This window comes from Panthera tigris, chromosome E1 (assembly GCF_018350195.1).
Source record: "Panthera tigris isolate Pti1 chromosome E1, P.tigris_Pti1_mat1.1, whole genome shotgun sequence".
In the NCBI taxonomy this organism is placed as follows: domain Eukaryota; kingdom Metazoa; phylum Chordata; class Mammalia; order Carnivora; family Felidae; genus Panthera; species Panthera tigris.
In genome coordinates this window covers 44,677,301-44,700,790 of record NC_056673.1, presented here as the reverse complement: position 1 = coordinate 44,700,790, position 23,490 = coordinate 44,677,301, and the positions used below count along the sequence as shown (strand labels likewise).

Sequence of the window (23,490 nt, the reverse complement as noted above, 5' to 3'; positions counted from 1 at the left end):
GCTGTGTAAGTCACACAGACTATGGTATTTTGTTATGGGAGCCTGAGCGGGCTAATTCAGGTTCCCATTACATAAAATTCTTAAACTGCAGAGTAAAGTATAAGGATTTGGCAGTGGCCTAAAATTTTTTTCTAATTAGATATTTTATTTTCATACTGTAAAGCAAAAGGTCAAAAAAAGAAAAAAATCTAAATAAGATAGAGACATCTATTCTACTCATACTTTTTCTTTTTGTGTTCCTCACTCATCAGAATGGAAGAAAAGAAATTCTTTCCATTTTTTGTTTTTTTTAATATCTGCTTTATTGAGGTATAATTAACAAATAAAATTGTAATATATTTAAGGTGTACATCATGGTGATTTGATGTATGTATACATGAAAGGAATCCCCCATCTAAACTAACACATCTATAACCCATTATATTTGTCTTTTTGTGTGTGTGAGAATATTTAAATTCTATTCTCTTAGCAAATTTCAATTATATAATACAGTGCTATCAACCTTATTTTTCATTAGGTCCTCTGTCCTTACTCATCTTAGAGCTGGGAGTTGGTGCCCTATTGCCGTTTTGTTAATAATCATTTTCTGGCTGTTTCATAATTCCTTTGATACTTTCTTCTCTTGATTTCTTCCCTTATAATTTGATTATTTTCAGGAGTGTTATGCTTAGATTCCTTTCTCTTTCTCTTTTGTGTATTGACTGTAGGTTTTTGTTTTGTGGTTACCAGGAGGCTTACATAAAACATATTTATAATAGTCTATTTTAAGCTTATAAGAACTTAACTAAGAATGCATACCAAAGGTATAAATTTCTATTCTCCCCTCCTTTTATGTTTTTGTTATCACAACTTACATCCTTTACCTTGTGTATCCATTAACAGATTGTTAACTAAAAATGTAGTTATAGTTATTTTTAATACTTTTGTCTTTTAATGTTCATACTAGATTAGTAAGTGATATACCCCCTACTATTACATTAGAATATTCTGAAATTAACTGTACATTTACCTTTAGCAGTGAGATTTACATTTTCATATGTTTTCCTGTTACTAGTTAAGCACCCTCTTGTTTTAGTTTGAAGAAGTTTCTTTAACATTTCTTGCAAGGCTGCTCTAGTGGTGATGGACTCCTTCAGCTTCCGCTTGTCTGGAGAACTATTTCTCTTTCAGTTCTGAAAGACAACTTTGCCAAGTAGGGCATCCTTGGTTGGCAAGTTTTTTTCTTCTCTCACTTTGAGTATATAATGTCACTCCTCTCTGGCCTACCAAGTTTCTCCTGAAAAATCTGCTGATAGTCTTATGGGGTTTTCCTTGTATATAACAAGTTGTTTTCTTCTTTCCATATTTAAGATTTACCCCCTTGATTTTAACAATTGTAATGCATCTTAGTGTGGCTAGCTTTGATTTATCTTATTTGGGGCTACCTGAGTTTCCTGAATCCTCATGTCTGCTTCTTTTCTCAGGTTGGGGAAGTTTCCAGGCATTATTTCTTTGAATAGGCTTTCAGTCCTGTTCTCTCTCTCTTCTCCTTCTGGGAGCCCTATAATGTGAACATTGGTCCACTTCCTGGTGTCCCATAAATCCCTTAAGCTATTTTCACTCTTTTTCATTCTTTTACTTTTAGCTCTTCTATTTGGGTAAATTCCACTGCCCTGTATTTTGAGTTTGCTGGTTGTTTCTTCCACTTGATTGAGTCTACTGTTGAACCCCTCTACTGAATTTCTCAGCTGAGTTATTTTATTCTTCAGCTTTCTGATTTCTCTTTGGTACTTTCTTGTGTTTTCTATCTCTTTGTTGAAACTCTCACTTTGTTCGTGCATTGTTCTCTTGACCTCAATAAGCATCTTTATGATCATTATTTTGAACTCCTTATCAGGTACATCACTTATCTCCATTTCATTGAAGTCTGTTTCCGGACTTTTATCTTGTCCTTTTGTTTGGAACATATTCCTTTGCTTCTTCAATTTCCTTGACTCTGCTGGTTTCTGTACATTACATAAAAGAGCCACCTCTTTTAGTCTTTTTAATTTTTTTTTAATTTTAAGTTTTTAATTATAGTTAGTTAACAGTGTTGTATTAGTTTCAGATGTACAAGATAGTGATTCAGCATTTCTATATATCACCCTGTGCTCATCACAAGTATACACCTTGATCTTCCCTTACTTCCCTCCCCAATGGTAACCATCAGTTTGTTCTCTATAATTAAGAGTCTATTTCTTGCTTTGCTTCTCTCTTATTTTTTCTCTTTGCTTGTTTGTTTGGTTTCTTAAATTCCATATGAGTGAAATCATATGCTATTTGTTTTGCTCTGACCTATTTCTCTTAGCATTATACTCTCTAGCTCCATCCATGTTGCAAATGGCAAGATTTCATTCTTCTTTTTATGGTTGAATAATATTCCATTGTGTGTGTGTGTGTGTGTGTGTGTGTGTGTGTGTGTGTGTGTGTATATAAAACACATTTTCTTTATCCATTTACCAATCATCATCTCGATAGAGTGGTCTTATGTAGGAGGTAAACCTTATTTGTTCAGCTTAGTGAGAACTCCTGGTTGTTTCTCAGACCCATGTGTTTATCTAAGCTGTCTTTGTTTTCAGGGGCTACCAGGAGTTGAGGGTGTGCCAAGACTTGTCAGTGTCCCAAAATGTAAGATCTCAGGCAGCACCTTGATGCAGGCTGATTTTTTCATTTTTTAACTCACCAAAAAGTATTTGCTGGATGCCTACATATATGCCAGGCTCTATTTTCAGTGCTAGAAATACAAAGCAAACAACATGAAGTCTCTGCTTCTGTTGCAGCAATTACCAACGTCCGAGCAACCACTGGGTTACGAACAATTTCCGAATGACCAATAGAGCATTGAATTAAAACAGAAATTTATTTAAAGTGCTCTCTTTGTTCCTTAGATTTATTTGGGTATCTTTGTTTCTTTGGTTATATTTTTAAAAGTCAGTTCTTGATAACCTGTTTTACAGAGCAGAGGCAATAATATTTATTTTGAGGTTTTTAGCTAGACTGCCCTCCAGATAATTTAGGGTGGGGCCATATTCCAATTCCAACAGGAGTTTTAAAATCTTGTCTGGCTCATGTGTTACACATGTGAAAAAGAAATAGTTTCAGATAAGAAATAGGAGACTACTTTTTTGACAAGCATTTTGACAACGCTTGATTTCAAGCATGATCAGATCATAGTAGATAAACTCATACACCAACACTTCTAGGATACTTATCAAACTATTAATTAATCCACAGAATCATTTCAAGATACTAAACATGTTAAGATGCTCAAGATACTAAGACTTAAACAGAGTGCTTTGATCAAATGCTATTGCTGAAAACCATGCCAAAAAGTGCTAATCCTAGATAAATATACTAATTATATTTTTCTCTATATCATAAAGGTTAGCTATTTCAACAAATTAACTATAGTGGGGGTTGCTTATTTAAAATTAAGATTCATAGGGGCACCTGGGTGGCTCAGTTCTGACTTTGGCTCAGGTCATGATCTCACAGTTCCTGGGTTTGAGCCCCACATCGGGCTCTGTGCTGGCAGCTCGGAGCCTGGAGCCTGCTTCGGATTCTGTGTCTCCTCTCTCTACCCCTCCCCTGCTCGCGCCCTGCCCTGCCTCTCTCTCTCTCTCTCTCCAAAATAAATAAATAAGCATTTAAAAAATAAAATTAAGATTCATAGCCTCCACCTAAAACATATTTGATCACAGTCTTGAGGGGGCAGGTAATTTCTGTGTAATTTAAAGTTTGATACCTGTGAATTAATTTTAATGTGATTGTTAGATATATGCTGTATATATTTTACAATAGTACAAATAACATTTAACAGTTTCCAGCACCTTTCCCCATTTCTTTTTGTTGCTTTCTGAATTCCTTTATAATTTTCTCTCCCTACCCCTCAAAAATACTTTTTTGTTTGCTTTATTTTTTTTCACTTTTATTTTTTAACATGTTTATGTATTCATTTGGTTGGGGGAGGGGCAGGGAGACAAGAAGAGAGAGAATCCCAAGCAGGCCCTAAAATGTCAGCATAGAGCCTAACATGGGGCTCGATCTCACAAACTTCAAGATCATGACCTGAGCCAAAATCAGTTAAGCCGGATGCTTAACTGACTGAGCCACCCAGGTGCCCCTGTTTAGCTTAATTTTTTAACTTGTTTACTTGATCCCAACACTGATTTTCATCTCATTTTGGTATTCTCTGGCATAGGAACTCTTCAAGCAGCAATATAAGCAATTATTGATATTTTATTTAAGATTAATATTGAGACAATATATCTCCATTCTTTAGGATTGGGTATCTATAAACTTCTGGCTTTTTCCATGAAATTAGTAAGTATGTTTAAGATCTTCCTACAGAGCTTGGTGTGGGAAGATGGAGGCGTAGGAGGACTCTGAGCTCACCGCGTCCTGCGGATCACTTAGATTCCACCCACACCTGCCTAAATAACCCAGAAAATCGCCAGAAGACTAGCAGAACAGATTCTCCGGAGCCAAGCGTAGATGAGAGGTCCACGGAAGAGGGTAGGAAGGGCGGAGAGGTGGTGTGCGCTACACGGACTGGAGGGAGGAAGCCTGGGCGGAGGGGCAGCCTGCTGGCCAAGCAGAGCCCCTGAGTCTGGCTTGCAAAAGCGGAGGGGCCGGATGGAGTGTGTTTTGACAGCAAGTGGGACTTAACATCCGGAAGGTTATAAGTTAACAGCTCTGCTCAGAGAGCGGGAGGGCTGGAGGACAATGGGAGGGAGAGTTGCTGAGCCCCGGATGACAGAGCTCAGCTTGGCGGGGAACAAAGGCGCTCGCCAGTGCCATCTCCCTCACCCATCCCCCAGCCAAAATCCCAAAGGGAACCGGTTCCTGCCAGGGAACTTGCTACCACCACGCAAACACCCAACGCTGTGCTTCTGCGGATCCGTCCCTCAGTGGGTCTGACTCCCTCCTGCTGCCACAGGGCCCCTCCCAAAGCAGATCTCCCAGGAAAAGTGACCTGAGCCTGCCCCTCCCGCCCCCATGCACCTTGCCAATCCACCCCAGCTAATACGCCAGATCCCCAGCACCACAAGCCTGGCAGTGTGCAAGTAGCCCAGACAGGCCACGCCACCCCACAGTGGATCCTGCCCCTAGGAGAGGGGAAGAGAAGGCACACACCAGTCTGACTGTGGGCTGGGGGCAGACATCAGGTCTGACTGCGGCCCCACCCACCAATGCAAGTTATTCAAGACAGCACAGGGGAAGTGCCCCACAATCCCGCACCACTCCAGGGACTATCCAAAATGAAGAAATGGAAGAATTCCCCTCAAAAGAATCTCAAGGAAATAACAATAGCTAACGAACTGATCAAAAAGGATTTAAACGATGTAACAGAAAGTGAATATAGAATAATAGTCATAAAATTAATTACTGGGCTTGAAAACAGTATAGAGGACAGCAGAGAATCTATTGCTACAGAGATCAAGGGATTAAGGAACAGCCAGGAGGAGCTAAAAAATGCTATAAACGAGCTGCAAAATAAAATGGAGACAACCACAGCTTGAAGAGGCAGAAGAGAGAATAGGTGAACTAGAAGATAAAATAATGGAAAAAGAAGAAGCTGAGAAAAAGAGAGATTAAAAAATCCAGGAGTATGAGGGGAAATTAGAGAACTAAGTGATGCACTAAAGAGAAATAATCTACGCATAATTGGTATTCCAGAGGAGGAAGAGAGAGGGAAAGGTGCTGAAGGTGTACTTGAAGAAATCATAGCTGAGAACTTCCCTGATCTGGGGAAGAAAAAAGGCATAGAAATCCAAGAGGCACAGAGAACTCCCTTCAGATGTAACTTGAATCAATCTTCTGCACGACATATCATAGTGAAACTGGCAAAGTACAAGGATAAAGAGAAAATTCTGAAAGCAGCGAGGGATTAACGTGCTCTGACATATAAAGGGAGACCTATAAGACTTGTGACCGATCTCTCTACTGAAACTTGGCAGGCCAGAAAGGAATGGCAGGATATCTTCAATGTGATGAACAGAACAAATATGCAGCCGAGAATCCTTTATCCAGCAAGTCTGTCATTTAGAATAGGAGGAGAGATAAAGGTCTTCCCAAGCAAACAAAAACTGAAGGAATTTGTCACCACTAAACCAGCCCTACAAGAGATCCTAAGGGGGATCCTGTGAGACAGAGTACCAGAGACATCGCTACAAGCATAAAACCTACGGACATCACAATGAGTCTAAACCCATATCTTTCTATTAATAACACTGAATGTAAATGGACTAAATGTGCCAACCAAAAGACATAGGGTATCAGAATGGATAAAAAAACAAGACCCATCTATTTGCTGTCTACAAGAGACTCATTTTAGACCTGAGGACACCTTCAGATTGAAAGTGAGGGGATGGAGAACTATTTACCATGCTACTGGAAGTCAAAAGAAAGCTGGAGTAGCCATACTTATATCAGACAAACTAGACTTTAAATTAAAGGCTGTAACAAGAGATGAAGAAGGGCATGATATAATAATTACAGGGTCTATCCATCAAGAAGAACTAACAATTATAAATGTCTATGTGCCGAATACGGGAGCCCCCAGATATATAAAACAATTACTCATAAACATAAGCAACCTTATTGATAAGAATGTGGTAATTGCAGCAGACTTTAACACCCCACTCACAGCAATGTATAGATCATCTAGACATACGGTCAATAAAGAAACAAGGGTCCTGAATGATACATTGGATCCGATGGACTTGACAGATCTATTTAGAACTCTGCATCCCAAAGCAACAGAATATACTTTCTTCTCGAGTGCACATGGAACATTCTCCAAGATAGATCACACACTGTGTCACAAAACAGCCCTTCATAAGTATACAAGAATTGAAATCATACCATGCATACTTTCAGACCACAACGCTATGAAGCTTGAAATCAACCACGGAAAAAGTCTGGAAAAACTCGAAAAGCATGGAGGTTAAAGAACACCCTACTAAAGAATGAATGGGTCAACCAGGCAATTAGAGAAGAAATTAAAAAATATATGGAAACAAACGAAAATGAAAATACAACAATCCAAACGCTTTGGGATGCAGTGAAGGCAATCCTGAGAGGAAAATACATTGCAATCCAGGCCTATCTCAAGAAACAAGAAAAATCCTAAATACAAAATCTAACAGCACACCTAAAGGAAGTAGAAGCAGAGCAGCAAAGACACCCCAAACCCAGCAGCAGAAGAGAAATAATAAAGATCAGAGCAGAAATAAACAATATAGAATCTAAAAAAACTGTAGAGCAGATCAATGAAACCAAGAGTTGGTTTTTTGAAAAAATAAACAAAATTGACAAACCTCTAGCCAGGCTTCTCAAAAAGAAAAGGGAGATGACCCAAATAGATAAAATCATGAATGAAAATGGAATTATTACAACCAATCCCTCAGAGATACAAGCAATTATCAGGGAATACTATGAAAAATTATATGCCAACAAACTGGACAACCTGGAAGAAATGGACAAATTCCTAAACATGCACACACTTCTAAAATTCAAACAGGAGGAAACAGAAAGCTTGAACAGACCCCATAACCAGCGAAGACATTGAATCAGTTATCAAAAATCTCCCAACAAATAAGAGTCCAGGACCAGATGGCTTCCCTGGGAATTCTACCAGACATTTAAAGCAGAGATAATACCTATCCTTCTCAAGCTATTCCAAAAAATGGAAAGGGAAGGAAAACTTCCTTCCCTCATTCTATGAGACTCATTCTATGAAGCCAGTATTACTTTGTTTCCTAAACCAGACAGAGACCCAGTAAAAAAAGAGAACTACAGGCCAATATCCCTGATGAATATGGATGTAAAAATTCTCAATAAGATACTAGCAAATCGAATTCAACAGCTTCTAAAAAGAATTATTCACCATGATCAAGTGGGATTCATTCCTGGGATGCAGGGGTGGTTCAACATTTGCAAATCAATCAACGTGATACATCACATTAATAAAAGAAAAGATAAGAATCATATGATCCTGTCAATCGCAGAAAAAGCATTTGACAAAATTCAGCATCCTTTCCTAATAAAAACCCTCGAGAAAGTCAGGGTAGAAGGAACATACTTAAACATCATAAAAGCCATTTATGAAAAGCCCACAGCTAATATCATCCTCAATGGGGAAAAACTGAGAGCTTTTTCTCTGAGATCAGGAACACAACAGGATGTCCACTCTCACCGCTGTTGTTTAACATAGTGTTGGACGTTCTAGCATCAGCAATCAGACAACAAAAGGAAATCAAAGGCATCAAAATTGGCAAAGATGAAGTCAAGCTTTCACTTTTTGCAGATGACATGATATTATACGTGGAAAATCTGATAGACTCCACCAAAAGTCTGCTAGAACTGATACATGAATTCAGCAAAGTTGCAGGATACAAAATCAATGTACAGAAATCAGTTGCATTCTTATACACTAATAATGAAGCAACAGAAAGACAAATAAAGAAACTGATCCCATTCACAATGGCACCAAGAAGCATAAAATACCTAGGGATAAATCTAACCAAAGATGTAAAAGATCTGTATGCTGAAAATTATAGGAAGCTTATGAAGGAAATTGAAGAAGATATAAAGAAATGGAAAAACATTCCGTGCTCATGGGTTGGGAGAGTAAATATTGTCAAAATGTCAATACTACCCAAAGCTATCTACACATTCAATGCAATCCCAATCAAAATTGCACCAGCATTCTTCTCGAAGCTAGAACAAGCAATCCTAAAATTCATATGGAACCACTAAAGGCCCCGAATAGCCAAAGTAATTTTAAAGAAGAAGACCAAAGCAGGAGGCATCACAACCCCAGACTTTAGCTCTACTACAAAGCTGTCATCATCAAGACAGCATGGTATTGGCACAAAAACAGATACATAGACCAATGGAATAGAATAGAAACCCCAGAACTAGACCCACAAAAGGATGGCCAACTTATCTTTGACAAAGCAGGAAAGAATATCCAATGGAAAAAAGAGTCTCTTTAACAAATGGTGCTGGGAGAAGTGGACAGCAACATGCAGAAGAATGAAACTAGACCACTTTCTCACACCATTCACAAAAAGTAACTCAAAATGCATAAAGGACTTGAATGTGAGACAGGAAACCATCAAAACACTAGAGGAGAAAGCAGGAAAAGACCTCTCTGACCTCAGCCGTAGCAATTTCTTACTTGACACATCCCCAAAGGCAAGGGAATTAAAAGCAAAAATGAACTATTGGGACCTCATGAAGATAAAAACCTTCTGCACAGCAAAGGAAACAATCAACAAAACTAAAAGGCAACCAACAGAATGGGAAAAGATATTTGCAAATAACATATCAGAGAAAGGGCTAGTATCCAAAATCTATAAAGAGCTCACCAAACTCCACACTGGAAAAACAAATAACCCAGTGAAGAAATGGGCAGAAAACATGAATAGACACTTCTCTAAAGAAGACATCCGGATGGCCAACAGGCACATGAAAAGATGCTCAACATCCCTCAGCATCAGGGAAATACAAATCAAAACCACACTCGGATATCACCTCACGCCAGTCAGAGTGGCCAAAATGAACAAATCAGGAGACTATAGGTGCTGGAGAGGATGTGGAGAAACGGGAACCCTCTTGCACTGTTGGTGGGCATGCAAACTGGTGCAGCCGCTCTGGAAAACATTGTGGAGGTTCCTCAAAAAATTAAAAATAGACCTACCCTATGACCCAGCAGTAGCACTGCTAGGAATTTACCCAAGGGATACAGGAGTACTGATGCATAGGGGCACTTGTACCCCAATGTTTATAGCGGCACTCTCAACAATAGCCAAATTATGGAAAGAGCCTAAAAGTCCATCAACTGATGAATGGATAAAGAAATTGTGGTTTATATACACAATGGACTACTACGTGGCAATGAGAAAAAATGAAATATGGCCCTTTGTAGCAACGTGGATGGAACTGGAGAGTGTGATGCTAAGTGAAATAAGCCATACAGAGAAAGACAGATACCGTATGGTTTCAGTCTTATGTGGATCCTGAGAAACTTAACAGAAACCCATGGAGGAGGGGAAGGAAAAAAAAGAAAAAAAAGAGGTTAGAGTGGGGGAGAGCCAAAGCATAAGAGACTCTTAAAAACTGAGAACAAACTAAGGATTGATGGGGGGTGGGAGGGAGGGGGAGGGTAGGTGATGGGCATTGAAGAGGGCATCTTTTGGGATGAGCACTGGGTGTTGTATGGAAACTAATTTGACAATAAATTTCATATAATAATAATAATAAAAAAAGATCTTCCTACAGAAAAACAAAAATTTCCTTACAGGGCACTGTGTACTTGAAATGCTCACCATCAACTGGCAGGTGATTGCACAATTTCTCAATTTCTTCCTCTTCAAGTGGGAATTCCATATTTTCAAGAGCATCATTTATTTTATTGATATTAACCTTTCCTCCTTAGGAAAGAAAGAGATAACAAAATAAATTTGTATTTATGCCAAAGAGGGAAAACTGCTTGGTCATACAAATCAAGAAACACAAATAGGGGGGCGCCTGGGTGGCGCAGTCGGTTAAGCGTCCGACTTCAGCCAGGTCACGATCTCGCGGTCCGTGAGTTCGAGCCCCGCGTCAGGCTCTGGGCTGATGGCTCGGAGCCTGGAGCCTGTTTCCGATTCTGTGTCTCCCTCTCTCTCTGCCCCTCCCCCGTTCATGCTCTGTCTCTCTCTGTCCCAAAAATAAATAAAAAAAAAACGTTAAAAAAGAAACACAAATAGGAAGTAAAAAGCAGTGTTACCATTAAGTTCTCGGAGTGATCAAAAGAATTAGCTAAGGATTAAGAATAGAAAAATTCTCCCTGTCAATTTTCCAGAAAACACTATTATAGCAACTTGTATGATGAGTTTGCCCAGAAGAGAGAGAAGAGCAAGCAAGACTGATGAGTTATAGCAAAGAGACAACCAATACACAAATTTCTTACCATTAAATAAGATTTGAAATTTGCTACAATGACAAAACAGTGTAGGTTATTTTCCCAAATGTGACTGTGTACAGCCAAGAATGACAGCTCATTAAAAAAAATAGAATAACATAATTAGCAGTCTAATCATTGAGAAACAAGAGAGATTTTAGAAAAGTAAATGCAAAAGCTTGAAGATGTTTTCTCTTTCTTGGCATGCTTCTCACTTACCTCTGTATCTCTTCACTCCATCCATCAACCTTTTTTTATACACCTTATTGTTATCTGTAAGATAAGGGTCAAATTTGGTTGACTAAGAAGTGGAAACAGAGAAAGTCAGTAGCATTTAGTTATTTGTAGATTTTTACAAGTTATTACTAGTTATAATTCCAAAGAAGAAGGAAGCAAAGAGATGACTAAGATTCTCAAGGTAACTATTCATCTCTGCATCTGAGTTACTATTGGTAGAACTCTAACATGTTAAAACAGATTTCTTTCTTTCTTTTTTTTTCTAAAGTGTCCCTCCTTTCCCTTCTACAACTGTTTTATCACCTTTTTCCTATCTTTAGCTTTAGACTTGTTATAGATGCTGGTTCCAACATTGAAAAATGTTTATCCATAACAGCAGTACCCCAAAGAGAACATTACTCCCAAATTAATATTTAAGTGGTAAGGACAGAATATTTTATATCAGAAGTGGCTCTTTCTAAATTTATTTTTCTCTTAATTTTTAAACACTGAGTATAATTGACATACAACATTGTGAAGTTTAGGGTATACAACATATTGATTTGATATATTTATATTGTAGTATGATTGCCATTGTATCATTAGCTAATACCTCTATCACATCAAAAAATTATTTCTTTTTGCGATGGGTAAAATTAAGATCTGGCTACTTAGCAACTTTAATGTTTACAATACAGTTTTGTTTTCTATAATCACGTTCTGTATACTAGATCTCTAGGACTCATTTATCTACTAGTTGTAAGTATGTATCCTTAAACAACATCTCTCCATTCTTCCATGATTCCCCCTACTACCCAGCCCCGGTAACTAGCATTCCACTGTCGAGGTTTTTTTTGTTTTTTTTTTTTTTTTTTGTTTTTTTGTTTTTTTTTAGATTTCACATATATGAGATATCATTCAGTATTTGCCTTTCTCTGCTTCACCTATCTCACGTAGCATAATGTCCTCAAGGTCTACCCATGTTGTTGCAAATGGTAGGATTTTTTCTTTTCTCATGGCTGAATAGTATTCCATTGACTATAATACACATCTTCTTTATTCATTCACTCATTGATAGGCACTTAGGTTGTTTCCATATCTTGGCTGCTATAAATAATGCTGCAATAAACATGGGAGTGCATAAATCTCTTTGATAACCTGTTTTTACTTTTTTCGGATATATATCCAGAAGTGGGATTGTATATGTATTGTAGTTTTATTTTTAATTCTTTTGAGAAGCCTCCATATTTTTCTCCATAGTGGCCAAACCAGTTTACAATTCCATCAACAGTGTACAAGTGTTCCCTTTTCTCCACATCCTCACCAACACTTGTTATCTCTTGTCTTCTCGATGATAGCCATTTTTACAGGTGTGAGGAGGTATCTTATTGTGATTTTGATTTGCACTTCCTTAATGATTAGTGATGTTGAGCACCTTTTCATGTACATGTTGGCCATCTGTATGTCTTTGGAAAATGTCTATTTAAATACTCTGCCTTAAATTTTTTTTAATGTTTATTTATTTTTCATAGAGAAAGAGAGAGAAAGAGAGAGAGAGAGAGAGTGAGAGAGAGAGAGAGAGAGAGAGAGAGAGAGAAGGGGAGAAGCAGATAGAGAGAGAGGAAGACACAGAATCTGAAGCAGGCTCCAGGCTGTGAGCTGTCAGCACAGACCCTGACATGGGGCTCAAACCCATGAACCACGAGATCATGACCTGAGCTGAAGTCAGACATTTAACCAACTGAGCCACCCAGGCACTCCTAAATACTCTGCCTGTAAAAACATTTGTCTTTTGCTATTGAGTTGTGTGAATTCCTTATATCATTTGAATATTACCTTTTTATCCTATACATGGCTTGAAAATTTTTTTTTCCATTCTGTAGGTTACATTTTCATTTCATTAATTGTTTCTTTTGCAGTGCACAAGTTTTATGTAGTTCCACTTGTTAAATTTTTTTGTTGTTTGTATTTTTGGTGTCATATCCAAAATACCATCGCTAGGACCAATGTCAAGGACTTCCTTCCCGATGTGTTCTTCCAGGAATTTTACCAAATTGGGTCTTATGTTTAAGTCTTTGATCCATTTCAAGATATTTTATGTGAGTTGTGTAAGATAGGGGTTAAGTTTTAGTCTTCTGCATGTATTTATCTAGTTTTCCCAACATCATTTGTTGAAAAGACAATCCTTTCCTCATTGCATGTTCTTGGTTTCCTTATCAAATATTAGTTGACTGTATATATGGGGGTTTAGTTCTGGGCTCTCTCTTCTATTCCATTTGCATATGTGTCTATTTTTATGTCAGTACCATACTGTTTTAGTTAACAAAACTTTGTAATCCGGAAGTGAGATGCCTCAGATTTTGTTCTTTCTCATGATTGCTTTGGACATTCAGGATCTTTTGTGGTTCTATACAATATTTAGGATTGTATTTTCTATTTCTGTGAAAAATACCATGGAATTTTTATAAGAATTGCATTGAATCTAGAGACAGCTTCAAGTAGCATGGGAATTTTAACATTAACTCAATCTATGAGCACAGGATGTCCTTCCAATTGTTTATGTCTTCTTTGATTTCTTTCAACAAAGTCTTGTAGAATTCATTCTACAAATCTTCCACTTCCACTTCTAGGTATTTTATTGTTTGTGATGCTATTGTGAATGGGATAGGTTTCATTTATTCATTCATTTTACTTTTTTAAAAAGTAAGCTCTATGCCTAATATGGGGCTTGAACTTAAGACTGTGAGATCAAGAGTCACATGCTCTACTGACTGAGCCAGCCAGGCACTCCTGGGATAAGTTTTTTTTTTTTTTTCCAGATGTTTTATTGTTCGTATATAGAAATGCAATTGATTTCTGTTTATTGCTTTATATCCTGCAGCTTAACTGAATTAATTGATTATATCCAACACTTTTTCTTAGTTGAGCCTTTGAGATTTTCAATGTCACTTGCATTTCAATATCCTTTGCAATTAATGACAATTTTGCTTCTTCCTCGATGATTTGGATGCCTTTTATTTCTTTGTCATGCCTGATTGCTTTAGCTAGTATTTCCGGGATTATGTTGAACAAAAGTGTTGAGAAGGAACACCCTTGTCTTGTTCCTAATCTTAAAGGAAAAGGTTTTGGTTTTCCACCATTGAGTATAATTGCTGTGGGTTTGTTGCATATGGCCCTTTTTATGCTGAGGTATTTTCTTTTTATACCCAATCTGTTGAGGTTTTTATCATGAAAGGATGTTGTGTTTGGTCAAATGTTTTTCTGTATCTACTAAGATGATCATACAATTTTATCTTTCATTCTATTAATTAGTGTATCACATGTATTGCTATGCATATATTGAGCCATATTTGCATTCCATGGATAAATCCTACTTGGTCATGGTGTATAATCCTTTTAATGAGTTCTTGAATTTGGCATGGCAATACATTGTTGAGAATTTTGCATCTGTGTCCATCAGGGATATTGGTATATAGTTTTCATTTTTGTAGCAGGTGATGCTGGTCTTGTAGAATGAGTTTGGAAATGTTCCTTTCTCTTCAGCCTTTTTGGCAGAGTTTGAGAAGGAGTGGAATTCTTTAACATTCTTCTTTTTTTTTTTTTGAAGAGACAGCAGACTCTTGAAATTTATTTTATCTTTATAATACTGACTAGTTTTGTATTGCTTACTTGTTGTCATACATATTACTTATCCATTACTTGAGACTCCTCTATCATCTTTAACATTTTTTTTTAAGAAAGAGCGCAAGCAGGGGAGAGGGGTAGAGGGAGAGAGAAAGAGAATCTCAAGCAGGCTCCATGCTCAGCCTGGAGCCTGATATAGGGCTCTATCTCACAACTACAAGATCATGACCTGAGCTGAAATCAAGAGTTGGCCACTTAACCCACTGAACCACCCAGGTACCCCAAGAAGGAGTGGCATGAATTCTTTAAACTTTTGGTAATATTTGCCAGTGAAGCCATCTGGTCCTGGAGTTTTCTAGGTTGGGAAGTTTTTCATTACTGAATCAATCTCCTTACTCATTATTAGTCTGTTCAATTTTCTATTTCTTAATTCAGTCTTCATAAGTTGTATGTTTTTGGAAATTATCTATTCCTGTTATCTATAGTGTCAGTTGTAATTTCTCCTCTTTCATTTCTGATTTTCTTTGAGTCTTCTACTTTTTTGAACCTCATTAAGAGTTGTCAATTTTGTTTGTTAAAAAATCAGCTCTTAGTTTTACTTATCTTTTTTATTGCTTTTTTTTAATCTCTATTTCATTTATTTCCACTCTGATCTTTCTTATTTCTTTCCTCCACTAATGTGAGCTTAACTGTTCTTCTTCTTTTTTTTTTTTTTTCTAGTTCCTTTAGGTATAAAGTTAGGTTGCTTATATGTGATCTTTCTTATTTCCTGAAATATTCATTTATCACTCTAAACTTCTCTAACAGAACTATTTTAAAGAATCCCATAGGTTTTGTATGTTGTATTTCCATTTTCATTTGTTTCAAGGTATTCTTTGATTTCCCTTTGATTTCGTCAACCCATTGACTTGCCAAGAGTGTGTTGTTTAGTTTCCACACATTTGTAGATTTTCCAGGTTTCCTCAAGTTGTTGATTTCTAGTGTCATACCATTGTCTTTGGATAATGTACTTATTTCACTGTTGAAAGCAGGACATTCAAGTTCCCTACTATTATTGTACTGCTATCTATTTCCCCTCTCAGATCTGTTAGCATTTGCTTAATATATTTGGATGCTGTGATGGTGAGTTTGTGTATATTTATGATTGCTGTATCTTTTTGATGATTTTACCCCTTTATTATTATGTAATGACTTTCTTTGTCTCTTGTTACCATTTTTTATTTAAAATCTAGTTTGTCTGATATAATCATAGCTGTCCCTGTTTCTTTTGGTTTCACTCACATGAAATGCCTTTTTCAATCTCTTTACTTTGAGCCTATGTGTGTCCTTAAAGCTGAAGTGAGTCTCTTGTAGGCAGCATATAGTTGGATCTTGTTTTTATCCATCCAATCACTTTTGACTGGTGAATTCAATCCATTCACATTTAGAGTAGTTATTGGTATGTCAGAACTTACTAATGCCATCTTATTAATCGCTTTCTGGCTGTTTTGTGTTCCATTGTTTCTTTTCCCTTCTGTTTCTGCCTACCTTTATGAATTGGTAAGGTTTGGTGGTGGTATCCTCTGACCCCCCTCTTTGTATCTTTTGTAAATTTAATCCAGGTTTTTGCTTTGTTGTGACACCATAGGGTTTACATAAAATATCTTATAGATAAAACAGTCCACTTTAGGCTTATGGCAACTTACTTCAATCACCTACAAAGTCTCCATCCTTATATTTCTCAGTTTCACATCACTGATGCTACAATTGACCTATTTTTAATATGTGTATTTGTTAATAATTTATAGTAGTTATAGTTTTTTTTTTATTTTTTAATATATGAAATTTACTGTCAAATTGGTTTCCATACAACACCCAGTGCTCATCCCAAAAGGTGCCCTCCTCAATACCCATTACCCACCCTGCCCTCCCTCCCACCCCCCATCAACCCTCAGTTTGTTCTCAGTTTTTAACAGTCTCTTATGCTTTGGCTCTCTCCCACTCTAACCTCTTTTTTTTTTTTTTTTTTCTTCCCCTCCCCCATGGGTTTCTGTTATGTTTCTCAGGATCCACATAAGAGTGAAACCATATGGTATCTGTCTTTCTCTGTATGGCTTATTTCACTTAGCATCACACTCTCCAGTTCCATCCACGTTGCTACAAAAGGCCATATTTCATTTTTTCTCATTGCCACGTAGTATTCCATTGTGTATATAAACCATAATTTCTTTATCCATTCATCAGTTGATGGACATTTAGGCTCTTTCCATAATTTGGCTATTGTTGAGAGTGCTGCTATAAACATTGGGGTACAAGTGCCCCTATGCATCAGTACTCCTGTATCCCTTGGATAAATTCCTAGCAGTGCTATTGCTGGGTCATAGGGTAGGTCTATTTTTAATTTTCTGAGGAACCTCCACACTGCTTTCCAGAGCGGCTGCACCAGTTTGCATTCCCACCAACAGTGCAAGAGGGTTCCTGTTTCTCCACATCCTCTCCAGCATCTATAGTCTCCTGATTTCTTCATTTTGGCCACTCTGACTGGCGTGAGGTGGTATCTGAGTGTGGTTTTGATTTGTATTTCCCTGATAAGGAGCGACGTTGAACATCTTTTCATGTGCCTGTTGGCCATCCGGATGTCTTCTTTAGAGAAGTGTCTATTCATGTTTTCTGCCCATTTCTTCACCGGGTTATTTGTTTTTCGGGTGTGGAGTTTGATGAGCTCTTTATAGATTTTGGATACTAGCCCTTTGTCCGATGTGTCATTTGCAAATATCTTTTCCCATTCCGTTGGTTGCCTTTTAGTTTTGTCGGTTGTTTCCTTTGCTGTGCAGAAGCTTTTTATCTTCATAAGGTCCCAGTAATTCACTTTTGCTTTTAATTCCCTTGCCTTTGGGGATGTGCCGAGTAAGAGATTGCTACGGCTGAGGTCAGAGAGGTCTTTTCCTGCTTTCTCTTCTAAGGTTTTGATGGTTTCCTGTCTCACATTCAGGTCCTTTATCCATTTTGAGTTTATTTTTGTGAATGGTGTGAGAAAGTGGTCTAGTTTCAACCTTCTGCATGTTGCTGTCCAGTTCTCCCAGCACCATTTGTTAAAGAGACTGTCTTTTTTCCATTGGATGTTCTTTCCTGCTTTGTCAAAGATGAGTTGGCCATACGTTTGTGGGTCTAGTTCTGGGGTTTCTATTCTATTCCATTGGTCTATGTGTCTGTTTTTATGCCAATACCATGCTGTCTTGATGATGACAGCTTTGTAGTAGAGGCTAAAGTCTGGGATTGTGATGCCTCCTGCTTTGGTCTTCTTCTTCAAAATTACTTTGGCTATTCGGGGCCTTTTGTGGTTCCATATGAATTTTAGGATTGCTTGTTCTAGTTTCGAGAAGAATGCTGGTGCAATTTTGATTGGGATTGCATTGAATGTGTAGATAGCTTTGGGTAGTATTGACATTTTGACAATATTTATTCTTCCAATCCATGAGCAGGGAATGTCTTTCCATTTCTTTATATCTTCTTCAATTACCTGCATAAGCTTTCTATAGTTTTCAGCATACAGATCTTTTACATCTTTGGTTAGATTTATTCCTAGGTATTTTATGCTTCTTGGTGCCATTGTGAATGGGATCAGTTTCTTCATTTGTCTTTCTGTTGCTTCATTGTTAGTGTATAAGAATGCAACTGATTTCTGCACATTGATTTTGTATCCTGCAACTTTGCTGAATTCATGTATCAGTTCTAGCAGACTTTTGGTGGAGTCTATCGGATTTTCCATGTATAATATCATGTCATCTGCAAAAAGCGAAAGCTTGACTTCATCTTTGCCAATTTTGATGCCTTTGATTTCCTTTTGTTGTCTGATTGCTGATGCTAGAACTTCCAGCACTATATTAAACAACAGCGGTGAGAGTGGGCATCCCTGTCGTGTTCCTGATCTCAGGGAAAATCTCTCAGTTTTTCCCCGTTGAGGATGATGTTAGCCGTGGGCTTTTCATAAATGGCCTTTATGATCTTTAAGTATGTTCCTTCTATCCCAACTTTCTCAAGGGTTTTTATTAAGAAACGGTGCTGGATTTTGTCAAAGGCCTTTTCTGCATCGATTGACAGGATCATATGGTTCTTCTCTTTTTTTTTGTTAATGTGATGTATCACGTTGATCGATTTGCGAATGTTGAACCAGCCCTGCATCCCAGGAATGAATCCCACTTGATCATGGTGAATAATTCTTTTTATATGTTGTTGAATTCGATTTGCTAGTATCTTATTGAGAATTTTTGCATCCATATTCATCAGGGATATTGGCCTGTAGTTCTCTTTTTTTACTGGGTCTCTGTCTGGTTTAGGAATCAAAGTAATACTGGCTTCATAGAATGAGTCTGGAAGTTTTCCTTCCCTTTCTATTTCTTGGAATAGCTTGAGAAGGATAGGTATTATCTCTGCTTTAAACGTCTGGTAGAACTCCCCTGGGAAGCCATCTGGTCCTGGACTCTTATTTGTTGGGAGATTTTTGATAACCGATTCAATTTCTTCGCTGGTTATGGGTCTGTTCAAGCTTTCTATTTCCTCCTGATTGAGTTTTGGAAGAGTGTGGGTGTTTAGGAATTTGTCCATTTCTTCCAGGTTGTCCAATTTGTTGGCATATAATTTTTCATAGTATTCCCTGATAATTGTTTGTATCTCTGAGGGATTGGTTGTAATCATTCCATTTTCATTCATGATTTTATCTATTTGGGTCATCTCCCTTTTCTTTTTGAGAAGCCTGGCTAGAGGTTTGTCAATTTTGTTTATTTTTTCAAAACACCAACTCTTGGTTTCGTTGATCTGCTCTACAGTTTTTTTAGATTCTATATTGTTTATTTCTGCTCTGATCTTTATTATTTCTCTTCTTCTGCTGGGTTTAGGCTGCCTTTGCTGTTCTGCTTCTATTTCCTTTAGGTGTGCTGTTAGGTTTTGTATTTGGGATTTTTCTTGTTTCTTGAGATAGGCCTGGATTGCAATGTATTTTCCTCTCAGGACTGCCTTCGCTGCGTCCCAAAGCGTTTGGATTGTTGTATTTTCATTTTCGTTTGTTTCCATATATTTTTAAATTTCTTCTCTAATTGCCTGGTTGACCCACTCATTCGTTAGTACGGTGTTCTTTAACCTCCATGCTTTTGGAGGTTTTCCAGCCTTTTTCCTGTGGTTGATTTCAAGCTTCATAGCATTGTGGTCTGAAAGTATGCATGGTATAATTTCAATTCTTGTAAACTTATGAAGGGCTGTTTTGTGACCCAGTATATGATCTATCTTGGAGAATGTTCCATGTGCACTCGAGAAGAAAGTATATTCTGTTGCTTTGGGATGCAGAGTTCTAAATATATCTGTCAAGTCCATCTGATCCAATGTATCATTCAGGGCCCTTGTTTCTTTATTGACTGTGTGTCTAGATGATCTATCCATTTCTGTAAGTGGGGTGTTAAAGTCCCCTGCAATGACCACATTCTTATCAATAAGGTTGCTTATGTGTATGAGTAATTGTTTTATATATCTGGGGGCTCCGGTATTTGGCGCATAGACATTTATAATAGTTAGCTCTTCCTGATGGATAGACCCTGTGATTATTATATAATGCCCTTCTTCATCTCTTGTTACAGCCTTTAATTTAAAGTCTAGTTTGTCTGATATAAGTATGGCTACTCCAGCTTTCTTTTGGCTTCCAGTAGCATGGTAAATAGTTCTCCATCCCCTCACTCTCAATCTAAAGGTGTCCTCAGATCTAAAATGAGTCTCTTGTAGACAGCAAATAGATGGGTCTTGTTTTTTTATCCATTCTGATACCCTATGTCTTTTAGTTGGCACATTTAATCCATTTACATTCAGTGTTATTATAGAAAGATACGGGTTTAGAGTCATTGTGATGTCTGTATGTTTTATGCTTGTAGTGATGTCTCTGGTACTTTGTCTCACAGGATCCCCCTTAGGATCTCTTGTAGGGCTGGTTTCGTGGTGACGAATTCCTTCAGTTTTTGTTTGTTTGGGAAGACCTTTATCTCTCCTAAATGACAGACTTGCTGGATAAAGGATTCTCGGCTGCATATTTTTTCTGTTCATCACATTGAAGATCTCCTGCCAATCCTTTCTGGCCTGCCAAGTTTCAAAGGAGAGATCAGTCACGAGTCTTATAGGTCTCCCTTTATATGTGAGGGCACGTTTATCCCTTGCTGCTTTCAGAATTTTCTCTTTATCCTTGTATTTTGCCAGTTTCACTATGATATGTCGTGCAGAAGATCGATTCAAGTTACGTCTGAAGGGAGTTCTCTGTGCCTCTTGGATTTCATTGCCTTTTTCCTTCCCCAGTTCAGGGAAGTTCTCAGCTATAATTTCTTCAAGTACCCCTTCAGCACCTTTCCCTCTCTCTTCTTCCTCTGGGATACCAATTATGCGTATATTATTTCTTTTTAGTGTATCACTTAGTTCTCTAATTTTCCCCTCATACTCCTGGATTTTTTTATCTCTCTTTCTTTCAGCTTCCTCTTTCTCCATAACTTTATCTTCTAGTTCACCTATTCTCTCCTCTGCCTCTTCAAGCCGAGCCGTTGTGGTTTCCATTTTGTTTTGCATTTCGTTTAAAGCGTTTTTCAGCTCCTCGTGACTGGTCCTTAGTCCCTTGATCTCTGTGGCAAGAGATTCTCTGCTGTCCTGTATACTGTTTTCAAGCCCAGCGATTAATTTTATGACTATTATTCTAAATTCACTTTCTGTTATATTATTTAAATCCTTTTTGATCAGTTCATTAGCTGTTGTTATTTCCTGGAGATTCTTCTGAGGGGAATTCTTCCGTTTGGTCATTTTGGATAGTCCCTGGAGTGGTGAGGACCTGCAGGGCACTTCCCCTGTGCTGTGGTGTATAACTGGAGTTGGTGGGCGGGGCCGCAGTCCGACCTGATGTCTGCCCTCAGCCCCCTGCTGGGGCCACAGTCAGACTGGTGTGTGCCTTCTCTTCCCCTCTCCTAGGGGCGGGATTCACTGTGGAGTGGCGTGGCCCGTCTGGGCTACTTGCACACTGCCAGGCTTGTGTTGCTGGGGATCTGGAGTATTAGCTGGGGTGGGTAGGCAAGGTGCACGGGGGCTGGAGGGGCAGGCTTAGCTCGCTTCTCCTTAGGTGATCCACTTCAGGAGGAGCCCTGTGGCAGCGGGAGGGAGTCAGATCCGCTGCCGGAGGTTTGGCTCCGCAGAAGCACAGAGTTGGGTGTTTGCGCTGGGCGAGCAAGTTCCCCGGCAGGAACTGGTTCCCTTTGGGATTTTGGCTGGGGGATGGGCGGGGGAGATGGCGCTGGCGAGCGCCTTTGTTCCCCGCCAAGCTGAGCTCTGCCGTCCGGGGGCTCAGCAGCTCTCCCTCCCTTTGTCCTCCAGCCTTCCCGCTTTCCGCGCAGAGCTGTTAACTTATGACCTCCCAGACGCGAAGTCGCGCTTGCTGTCGGAACACAGTCCGTCCGGCCCCTCCGCTTTTGCCAGCCAGACTCGGGGGCTCCACTTGGCCAGCGAGCCGCCCCTCCGCCCCGGCTCCCTCCCGCCAATCCGTGGAGCGCGCCCCGCCTCGCCGCCCTTCCTACCCTCTTCCGTGGGCCTCTCGTCTGCGCTTGGCTCCGGAGACTCCCTTCTGCTAATCCTCTGGCGGTTTTCCGGGTTAGTTAGGCAGGTGTAGGTGGAATCTAAGTGATCGGCAGGACGCGCGGTGAGCCCAGCGTCCTCCTACGCCGCCATCTTCCCAAGTTCTATAGTTATTTTTACTAGTCTTCTTTTAACCTTTATGCTATAGTTGACTGATTAACACACCATTCTATTATAGAATTGGAGGTTTTTAAAAAAGTCTAACTGCATATTTTTCACCTTTGCCAGTATGTTGTGTACATTTGTATGTTTTCAGGTGACTGGATAGTGTCTTTTCATTTCAGCTTAAATAACTCCATTCAGTATTTCTTGGCCCGACAGGTCTATTAGTGGTGAACTCCCTCAGCTTTTGTTTGTCTGGGAAAGCCTTTATTCCTCCTTCATACGTAAAGGATAACTTTGCTGAATAAAGTATTCCGGCTGGCAAGTTTTCTCTTTCAGCACTTTGAATCTGTGATTAAACTCTGGAGTTTCTGCTGAGAAATCTGTTGATAGCATATAGTGGGAGTTCCTTTCTGGGTTACATTTGTTTTTTACTGTTCTTTTCAGGACTTTTTATCAATGATTTTTAAAATTGAGATATAATTGACATATAACATCATATTAGTTTCAGGTTTACAACATAATAATTTGATATTTGTATAGATTATGAAGTGATTATCACAAAAAAGCTAGTTAATACTATTGATTTTTGACTGTTTCAATATAATGTGTCTTAGATAAAGTCTTTTTTGCATTGAGATAATAGGATGATCTATTATTAGCTTGATGGACTTGGATGTCCAAATTGTTCCCCAGATTTGGGGGGTTCTCAACTATTATTTCTCTGTTCTCTGCCTCCTTTTCCCTTTTTTCCTTCTGGGAACTGATTATTCTAATATTTGTCTTTTGATGGAATTCTGTAGCTCGCATAGGCTTTCTTTGCTCTTTTAAAATCTTTGTTTTTCCCTCTTGCACTCTTGGTGGGAATGAAAACTGGTGCAGCCACTCTGGAGAATAGTATGGAGGTTTCTCAAAAAGTTACAACTAGAACTACCCTGTGATCCAACAATTGC

The 23,490-nt window shown here is 38.5% G+C and overlaps 1 protein-coding gene across 1 annotated transcript in view; it reads right to left on the bottom strand.

Moving 5' to 3' along the window:
• LOC102964544 overlaps nucleotides 1-23,490 on the bottom strand; it is a 91,186-nt gene that overhangs the window by 45,619 nt on the left and 22,077 nt on the right. The window contains exons 12-13 of the mRNA XM_042965463.1: nucleotides 11,192-11,245; nucleotides 10,356-10,460 (exon numbers count right to left, since the gene is read on the bottom strand). Of these exons, the coding sequence (XP_042821397.1) occupies nucleotides 10,356-10,460; nucleotides 11,192-11,245 (159 nt within the window). The remainder of the gene's footprint in view (nucleotides 1-10,355; nucleotides 10,461-11,191; nucleotides 11,246-23,490) is intronic.